A 10132-nucleotide genomic window follows, 5' to 3' on the forward strand; every position below is an offset into this window, starting at 1 on the left:
CAAGGCAGATGCAGCAGATTGTTTTTTTGAGCCTGATTGGTTTCCAAGTCAGCTTTCTATATTTACTTTTATTTGATGGCCGTTATTCAAGTACTGCAATTTCTGTTTTGTTTGGAGAGGGGGAAACCCTTATAGATAATATTTTAAACGTTTCTTTTGTAAAGTTAATTATTTTTTATTTGTTTCCAGGAAATGGCTCTTGAAGTTAAATGAGGCTGGATAAAACATATAAATGAAGCAGAAGCTGCTCTGCATGCATTAGGGCTATATCACCACAAGCACTGCTGATCAGCCAGACTTGGTAACTGGTCATAATGAAGAAAATTAGTCTCAAAACAATTCGCAAGTCCTTTAACTTAAATAAAAGTAAAGATGAAAGTGACTTTGTAGTGGTTCAGCAGCCATCATTAAGTGAATTTGGAAAAGATGACTCCTTGTTTGGCAGCTGCTATGGTAAAGATTTGGCTAGCTGTGAAGTCAATAGTGAAGATGAAAAAGGAGGCAAAAATAGATCAAAAAGTGAAAGCTTAATGGGTACGTTAAAAAGGAGGCTTTCAGCAAAACAAAAACAGAAAGGCAAAGGCAGCACACCATCTGTGAGCTCTGCAGATGATGACACCTTTTCTTCCTCATCTGCTCCGATAACCTTCAAAGATGTGCGAGCTCAAAGACCTCTGAGATCCACTTCCCTCCGCAATCATCATTACAGTCCAACTCCATGGCCTCTTCGACCTACAAATTCAGAAGAGACTTGCATCAAAATGGAAGTGAAAGTTAAGGCCTTGGTCCATTCCTCTAATCCAAGCCCAGCACTGAATGGCGTTCGAAAGGACTTCCATGACTTGCAGTCAGACAGTGTGTTCCAGGAACAAAACAATGGATTTAAAAGTACTGAATCTCAGAATGGGGACTTGCATCTTCATATTGATGAACATGTGCCTGTAGTTATTGGATTAATGCCTCAGGACTACATTCAGTATACTGTGCCTTTAGATGAGGGAATGTATCCTTTGGAAGGACCACGTAGTTACTGTCTGGATAGTTCCTCACCCATGGAAGTTTCAACTATTTCTTCACAAGTGGGGGGAAATGCTTTCCATGAAGAAGAGAGCCAGGTGGATCAGGACGTAGTTGTTGCACCAGATATCTTTGTGGACCAGACAGTGAATGGTTTGTTGATTGGTACCACAGGAGTCATGTTGCAAACCCCAAGAGTTAATCACAGTGATGTCCCTCCACTCTCACCTTTGCTACCTCCAATGCAGAATAATCAAATCCAAAGGAACTTCAATGGATTGAATGGCACAGATGCCCACGTGGCTGAAAGTATGCGCTGCCATTTGAATTTTGATCCTAACACTGCCCCTGGAGTTGGAAGAGTTTATGATTCTGTACAGAACAGTGGTCCTATGGTAGTGACAAGTCTCACAGAAGAACTGAAAAAACTTGCAAAACAAGGATGGTACTGGGGCCCCATTACACGCTGGGAGGCAGAGGGAAAGTTAGCTAATGTGCCTGATGGCTCGTTTCTCGTTCGAGACAGTTCTGATGATCGTTATCTTTTAAGTTTGAGTTTTCGTTCCCATGGAAAAACTCTTCACACTAGAATTGAACACTCAAATGGTAGGTTTAGCTTTTATGAACAACCGGATGTGGAGGGACATACATCTATAGTGGACTTAATCGAACATTCAATCAGGGACTCTGAAAATGGAGCTTTCTGCTATTCTAGATCCCGACTGCCTGGATCTGCGACTTACCCAGTGAGACTGACAAATCCAGTATCTCGGTTTATGCAGGTGCGTTCTTTACAGTACCTGTGTCGTTTTGTAATACGTCAGTACACCAGAATAGACCTGATTCAGAAACTGCCTTTGCCAAACAAAATGAAGGATTATTTACAGGAGAAGCACTACTGAAAGCTTATGGGAACCTTGCATCTTGCACTTTGGGAACAACAACAACAAAAAGAGATTGAAATACAGTTTACAGACTTTCATTATTTTCAAAATCTTTTGCTGCCATAAAAATATTTCATTTTTGTGCATTAGAGAAAAGTAATGCATTTGGATTTATGTTTGTTTTGGGTGTTTTTGTGTATTTTGGGGGGCTTTTTTTTTTTTTTTTTTTGAAAGAATGATCTCCAGTTTATTTTTAGTGTGAAATAGCTGTCTTTCATCAATGTGCAGATTAATCACAATGTGAACGATCAAATTTTCCTTAATTTCCCCCAAGTCCTTTGCTGCTATCCACTGTGATTTTTATGCATCAAAAGCACATTTCATGTGTATTCAACCATAAGTAAAAATCAAATGAAACTTGTTGAATGGATTTTTTTTTTTCATTTAAAATAGCCTGTTTGATTTTTTAAAAAAATGATCATGGATAAAAGACATATTGGTATACTAAATTATAGAATTTACATCTGTGTTAAAAATACATTTCCTAGTATCTTAATTAATTATAAATTTCTAGAGAGATATGCCCTAATGTACAACTTAGAGCTGTGTGATAAGAACATCGTTATGCAGCATATCTTTGGGAAAAAAAAAATGCATTTCTCCAAAGCCGTGTTTTGTCTGTACTCTATTTTGTGTTTGAGAAGGCTGGTTCAGCTTTCTTCTTGTCTCAGTATTTTGTCCTTCTAAAAATGGCCTTTAAAAAAATGAATTCTGTGAAAATCAATATGTAGTACCCTTAAGGAAATTGCGGTATTGGGGCCTTGTCTAGTATTACCTTTTAAAATCATGCCATCAGTTAAATAACCTACCAGGTCCCCTCTTTCTGTCCTTTTCCCTCCCACCTCCTCCTGAGGGGGGTGGTGGATTTCCTGGATTTGCAGGAAAGCTACGAATTGTTATTATGGGAACATAAATTGATAAAACATTTTAGGGATGGGGTAAAACTTCAAATAGAATGAGTTTGACAATACATATTCAAAGTATTTGAAATTTTATCATACTCTGCATTCTTTTCAGAAATGCAGCAATATATTAATGCCCTTTGGATTGTTTATCCTTTGTTTGGATATCTTTTGAGAATGAGGGAACAGGACTGATAAAATTTTGAATAGAAGGTGGTTAAAATGTATCTTTAAAGCTCTGCTCTCATAGCCTTTGAAATTATGGGGAAAAGAGTTTTGGGTATGTACTGACCACGGAAAATGTTTCAGTTTACTATCCTGAAATACATTTTGACATATGAAATATTGAATCAATTAAGTAAATATTTATAGTATCTGTCAAAGATTCTGGCATTTGAAAAGCATACAGCTATTGTAACCTTCTATAGGGAAAAAAAGACTTTCAGTGGGGAGTACAGGTTCTACACTGTAATATTTTTGTCATGTAAGATTAATCCATGGCATTTTCCTGTTTTATTTCAGTCTTTTGCCCCATGATTCTATCACTTTTATGACTTATTTGTTGAAGGAGTCATGGCTGGCTTGGGAGGGAGGCTTGCTTTGCCTGCCTCTACCCTTTTTGTGGTTTTAAATGTCATCTTCCCCATCTCCAGCAGGAGTTGCTAGTCAGTAAACATCAGCATAGAAAAGATTGTTCGTCTTTGATATGGCTTTCTCATTTACATCATTTTCTTCTCCTTGTTTTATCTAGCCTTTCATCCCCTGAAATGAGTCTTTAGTAATGAATACAGTATTGCTGCAAGGTGGTGCAATGGCACTACATCTTGGGTTGCCTGAATTGATAGACTAAATTTATATTTTTTTAATTTATTTTTTGACCATAATGTTTAACTGAAAAATAAAAAAAAGAAAATCAAAGGTAGATAAAGGCTGACTTTACTTTTAAGGGAGGGAGAATAAGGATTTCTTCTTTAGTCTGATAAAGTTTTAAACTTTAAAAAAAAATCTAGAGCAGTCTATATGCATAATTTGTTGGCTCTGCCATTGAAATATATGTATGCAAGTAAGTGTGAATTCTGTTTTCTTTTTTTCCTCTGCTGACTTTACCCCGCAGCCCCCTCCTCCCCTTGAATCAGGATCACTAATTTTATTCAAAAAGGCACAATAACCTGTTTTATGGTACAGTGTTCTGATTTTTTCTGTGGGGAGGAGAAAGAAAATAATTTTTATGCATTTCAGATGCATACTTTTAGAAGGAAACCTCTGGCATTTCTTCACTTCAAAAATTCTTTCCCCATACAAGCTAGAGGGCCTATGCATTCTGCAGAATCTTTGGAAGATTATAGTATATTACATATTTTCTCTGCCATTTAATACCACTATTGAATGCATTAAACATATGTTTATACTACACCACATGCATTAATTTAGCAGTCATTGCATTGAAACTTAAATAGTTGAAGCTATAATATCCTGGTCTTATTGCTGAATTGAAAAACGTGCAAGAACACACATGCTAAATTTCTTGCCCATGCCTTTATAAATTTCAGTTTGTTCACTTATACACGTTGATGCTTTCTTTAAAAAAAACTTTGGTTCAGCTATCTCATTTCTGAATTGCCTTCCTTGCTGTGTTCTTCACCTGCAAACCTAATCAGGTCAAGTTGACTTTGTCATTCCCCCACCTCCTGCCTAAAGCTTCCACAAAAGGAACACTGTAAAGTGGTTGAGGCCTAGGGTAAGAGAACCATATAGCACTTTCTAAATAAAAAATGATGGTGATGTTTCTACTAAGCTCAAAATACTTTAAATCGGTAGTAAGTAAACACAAATACTTATTTTTTCATGTTTCATTAATCAGAACCTTGCAGCATTTTTTCATGCTGAGGTAACTGGCCAGCCAGCAGAAGGAACCCAGAAAAATTACTTTGAAAACATTGAAGTTACTTATGATTTCTTATAATAAAGATTAATATTAAAGAAACACAGTAACATTTAGTTATGAAACAATTTAGAAATACTTGGAGTAACCACAAATGTGTTGACTTCTGCTTCACAAAATTAGAAGAGCAAAGTGTCCTTGGCAAATAAAAGGAAATGATTGAGGATGTTTTTGGGACCTTTAGAAGTAGATACACTAGGAATAAAAGTTAACTGACTATGATCCTTATACAGTAGAAATATGGCTATTTATTCAGCACAACAGTTTAAGAGTTCAAAAGATATGTTTTTTATGCAATTGAATTGTAGAAAAATGTTTTTGAAAATGAAGCTTTGAAATTAAATTCCTTTTTTGAGCATCTGAAATGATTGATGTTATTGATGATATTGTTTTATGAATTAGAAAAGTAAAATAGCATCTTCTATTTGGAAATAGAAAAATAAATTTGCACAATTTCCTCTTGTTTTTTTTTTGTAAGCCAGTGTTATAAAAACTGAGTGATTTGTATTCTTTGATCTATTTGAAGGATATAGCACTTATCCTGCTGTTGACATAATGAATGCCATCTTTTTATCAAAATGTTTTTCTGTCAGCAGGATCTGAAATGCGATTATTAATTAACCTCTTTGTTCTCAGATGAGCTGACTTTACATTTTGTTAAGCTGATTTCTTTCTGTGAATATTGGCTGCTGGGCTAAGTGAAATCTGTGCAGTTTTATGTTGATGCATTTCATCTATGTGAATACTGGAATTATAAATTTAAAACACCATACCAGCAATATATGGGCTATGATTCTTATGAGAAGTTTTTCTCGTGTTACCGAACTTTCAATTTCTGAGCTAAGCTATGGATAAATTAATGATTGCCAATTTAATTTCTTAAAATCTTTTTACGACTGCAAAGAATAAAAATTGCAAGCATTCTTTATTAATAAAAATGGGCTTGATAGTAGTTCATAATATGGGAAATATCACATTGTTGTAACTGGAGAGTATGCTAAATTCTACACAGATAATGAAAAATTCTTAAAGAATTTTGTATGACTACATGTTGGGTAAAAGAATTTTTATAGTGATGATGGAGTGCCATGAAGTTAATACTTGCAATCCAGATTGCTGTAGTTTACATTTTTCTCTGTTTCAGACCTGGTGTGCACTATTTGTACTGAGCACGCCACAGAGTGAATTATCCAAAGTCCATTGATTTTAATGTGTTTTGGTTTGTAAACAAAATTATAGTAATTTCTTGCACATTTTTGAAAAATAATTGTATAAGGATTTATGTATCTGCTTCTGGATACAGTGTGTAAATAAAAATTTCATTCACAAAAAGATTTGTGGAGTGTTTTATAGCTTAATGGTGTTCTAAACAAAAATTGAATCGTATAAAATTTGTGCATCTGACTTAAACATTTGCATTTCAATGGTTACAATTTAAACTGTTCTATTTATTTTTTTTTTACCCTTGCTGGTTGATTTTTCAAAATATTTCTGTACACCAATTATATTAATTCCTGCTTTTCAAAGCAAGAATAAAAATTGCCATAACGAGAATATGATTTTTAAAAGGTCTGTGTGCATACTGTAAGTTAACATTTTGATAATTTTTTTGTGTCTTCCTTAAAAATGATAGAATTCATACCAAAAGTCCCTATTTCAAAGGTAATATACCATCTCTTGGCTTCCAAGCAAGCAAACAGTTCTTATGTAGTTCCAAAATAAAATGTGTATATATTTATGTTGATCTTCATGTATTCACTTGATGCTGTCCTAGATTCACTTGAAAATGGGAATGGCATTTTAAACACTGGGAAATCACACTGATAAACCATAAAGTCAAGGATAAACGGTTCCTATCTTAAAGATACGCACAATTGTTCACAAGTTTTCATGTGATGACTTACAGACTCACTACTCAAATTCAAGAAAGTACCGCCTGTTCCTTAGGTTTTGGTTATACCTCTTAAGTTTTGGGTTTTATTTAAACAAATAAAAAAGCCCTCAACCTTGGTTACAACTGATTGTAGTTCATATTATCCACAGCTGATATGTACTTTTCTATGTATTCTGTAACTTAATTCCTAAAACAGTACACAGAAATAATTAATAGTTTTTGTCATTTAAAGAGAGAACTGCCTTCTGCTTCCTGCTGCTGGGGCTAGTATTGCATGCTCAGTATGGTGTGTGGTTTGTGGGGTATCTTACTGGTCTTTTGTTGTTAAGTCTGCATGATGCTGCTCTTTACAGTTATTCTATTCACTCCAGAAAGTCTGGCAAGAAATACGCATATCCTCCAATGTTTTGTTGGTAAGTGATGATAGATGAGTAAGAGTTACTTTTACTACTGCCTAGCATGATCCAGGCACGGCTGAAATGTTTAATAGTCGAGATGCCTGTAATTCTCATTATTACTATGTCGCATTCAGTCACCTTCATAGCTGTGAGAGTGGAAGAGAAATGCTACGACACTGCCAGATACAGAAATCTTGCTGTACTTCTCATAAAGTAACTGTTGTAGTAAGACACAAGGGCGGAACGTGGGGATGGGGAGGTCAGTTAAATCACAGAATCCCAGAACATGGGATTCAAAAGGGCATCAAGCATCCTCTGGTCCAGTCTTTCTTGACAAAAGCATGGTCTAGGCAAGATGGTCCAGTACCCTGTTCAGCTGAATCTTAACTGTCCGGTGTTGGGGAATTCATGGATTCACTGGGGAGATTATCCTCATGGCTGATTTTTCTCATTGTGGAAATTTTCCCTCTTGTCCAATTGGAATCCCTCTAGGAGTAACTTGCACCTATTACCCCATGTCTTTTCCATGTCACTTCTTGTAAAAAGGGAGTCTCCATCTTCTTTGTACCCACCCTTTGTATACTGGGACATGGTGCTAAGGTCTCTGCCAAACCTCCTTTTCTCAAGGCTGAATAAACCCAATTCTCTCAGCTTTTCCTCATTTCTCAGGCTTCCCAGTCCTTTGATCATCTTTGTGGCCCTTCTCTGTACCCTCTCTAGAAGGTCCATATCTTTGTACAGCAGGAACAAAACTGAATGCAGTATGCTAAGTGTGGCTTGATAAGCAGTGTGTGGGATAATGACTTACCTATCTCTGCTGGTGATGTCCTTGTTCATGCAACCCAGAATCCTGTTGGCGTTCTTTGCCGCAGCGGCACACTGTTCTCTCATAGCGATCTTGCTTTCCACCTGGACTCCCAACCTTCCAAGGAGTTGCTCCCCAGCCAGGTAGATCCCAGCCTGTGCTGCACTCCTGGGTTGTTTTCCCAGGTGAAGACCCTATGCATGTCTTTGTTGAAGTGAAAGTCACCCTCTGCAATGAAAGGAAGACCTCAAATATTACAAACCTATAAGATCTAGTAGAAATCCTTAAAATTTAGGAAACAATGTTTGATCACTTGCCTCAAGCACATGCAATTTGTTTGTAGGCTCTTCTCTTTTTTTTCTTCTTTTCCAAAGGCTAAGGTTCAGCCAAACATTTTAACATTCCTTGTGTATATACACCATGGGCCTTTCTCCTAACGTAATACCTACTGTTTCCTTTCAAGGCCATGTAACATAGAAATAAGGCATTGTAGAGAATGAAGACAATGATTACCTGTTTGTTTTTAGGAATGAGCTGGAAATAGGAGTTGTTCTGCCTCCTGAACTAGGAGTCTGTGGCTGTCCCAGGCCAACTTGCAACATGCTGTCAGTAGACGAGCAAATCTCTTCTAAGTGAAAACTTTGAAGATAGTGCTGCTTACCATTGGGATCGGCAGGGCACCAGTCCCCATGAAAGCAACTTAAAGAAGAAAGGAATATTACCTTGCATAAAATGAGGAAGGAAAGATAAACAAGACATGTTTCACTTTCAGTGGGTGAGAAGGCTGCATGATGAGCCTGGACCACTTCTGACACTGACAGCTCAAGTGCAGTTTGGGCAACTATGTGTTGTAGAGGGAAGAGTCAGCGTACTGTGAAAAGAAGAGGAGCTGTAGCAAAGGTAATGCAAGTTTTGTAATACTTCGGAGCCACTGTAACTGATGTTGAATGTGTGTCCTGTCTTCCTGTTAGTCAAAGTGTCTCATTTTCTTAACTTTCATTCACAAAACTTTATCTGCAGTTCCAGTTTTCTGTGATGGGATTTTGCATTGCATTCTTCTCAGCGTAGCCTGATGCAGTAAGAAGAGCAGTTTTTTAAACACAATCCCAATTGGTTCCAGCTATTCAGATAGGAAATATTACTTTTCTGGAGGGAAGTAATTCAAGAGATTTTCCAGAATTCTTCCTGAAAAGCTACGACATCTGCCATCATATAATCAAGATCGTATTTATTTCTTAATGACATGTGCTGTCTTCTCAGTGCACATCTTTCAACTAAGAAAGGAAAAACACTTCTTGAAGTTCTCAGACTGTCACTGGATGCTTCTGTGTTTGACCATGTGACATCAGGCAAGGGGGTGTCTAGGCTGAAGAGGTTTTTGACAGTGTTTATTTTCCACAGCCCACGTTCAACAAGCCAGCTCTGCCCTAGCCCTCTGCTTCCATCAGGAGACAGCAGCTGTCTTGTTCATTTTCTGATCGGAGTGTGTTTGGATTGTCAAAATATTTTCTATGTCCACCACTAGAAACTTGGGTTTCCACTGAAAAGCATAGTTTATATTTTCTTTCAGAACACCTTTCCTCCCTGGTTGTCTGCCCTGTATCACTCTGAGAAGAAAACAAACAAACTTGTGAATGTTCTAACCTTCCTCAAACCTCCTCTTGTCTGAAGCAAAACTGTTTCGAGTATAAACAGTCCCATTCAAGCTAATGGGAAAGTTACCTGAACTGTTTTGTGTGAGTAGTGTTTTCAATCAGTCTTATGATGCTGAAATCTCTAAAAGTTTCAGCTTCAAGACTTTACTGTACAACTTCTAAGACACTCTGTAGTTCTTGTAAGTGTAAAGTTTGGAAAATGTTAGGTTTGGAAAAATCTAAAACCAGTGAAATGCATCCCATTCCTATTCAGGTGGTGTACCCTGTCATGATGAACTATTCTGGTTAGCTTTGCTGAATGGAGAAGGCGTTAGGGAAATTCCCAAGTCCCAGACAGAAGAATGTAACTCCTTTTGCTCCTGAAAATGAAGGAGAGGTTGGTGTGCAGGGTAGGTGGCATGGCAGGTGCCCCATATGTATTATCTGCCTGTGTTGGGAGAGTCCACGTGCAATATGACCTCACACATGTGAGTTCCGTTTAAGCATTTGACTTCATTTCCAGATCTTGCTACTAATAGTATGCTGCTGGGCGGCAATATTCTGAGAAAGCCCTGTCTTTCTAGGCTGTGCCGAAG

At 37.1% G+C, this 10132-nt stretch overlaps 1 protein-coding gene across 2 annotated transcripts in view; it reads left to right on the forward strand.

Annotated features, from left to right (window-relative positions):
• SOCS6 (suppressor of cytokine signaling 6) overlaps nucleotides 1-6656 on the forward strand; it is a 30403-nt gene extending 23747 nt beyond the window's left edge. For both annotated transcript variants that reach the window (XM_054059800.1, XM_054059799.1), the window contains exon 2: nucleotides 190-6656. In XM_054059800.1, the coding sequence (XP_053915775.1) occupies nucleotides 315-1919 (1605 nt within the window). In that variant the 5' untranslated portion in view covers nucleotides 190-314 and the 3' untranslated portion in view covers nucleotides 1920-6656. The remainder of the gene's footprint in view (nucleotides 1-189) is intronic.
• The last annotated feature ends 3476 nt before the right edge of the window (nucleotides 6657-10132 follow it).

The sequence above is a fragment of the Cuculus canorus genome, chromosome 2, assembly GCF_017976375.1.
Source record: "Cuculus canorus isolate bCucCan1 chromosome 2, bCucCan1.pri, whole genome shotgun sequence".
Classification (NCBI taxonomy): Eukaryota; Metazoa; Chordata; class Aves; order Cuculiformes; family Cuculidae; genus Cuculus; species Cuculus canorus.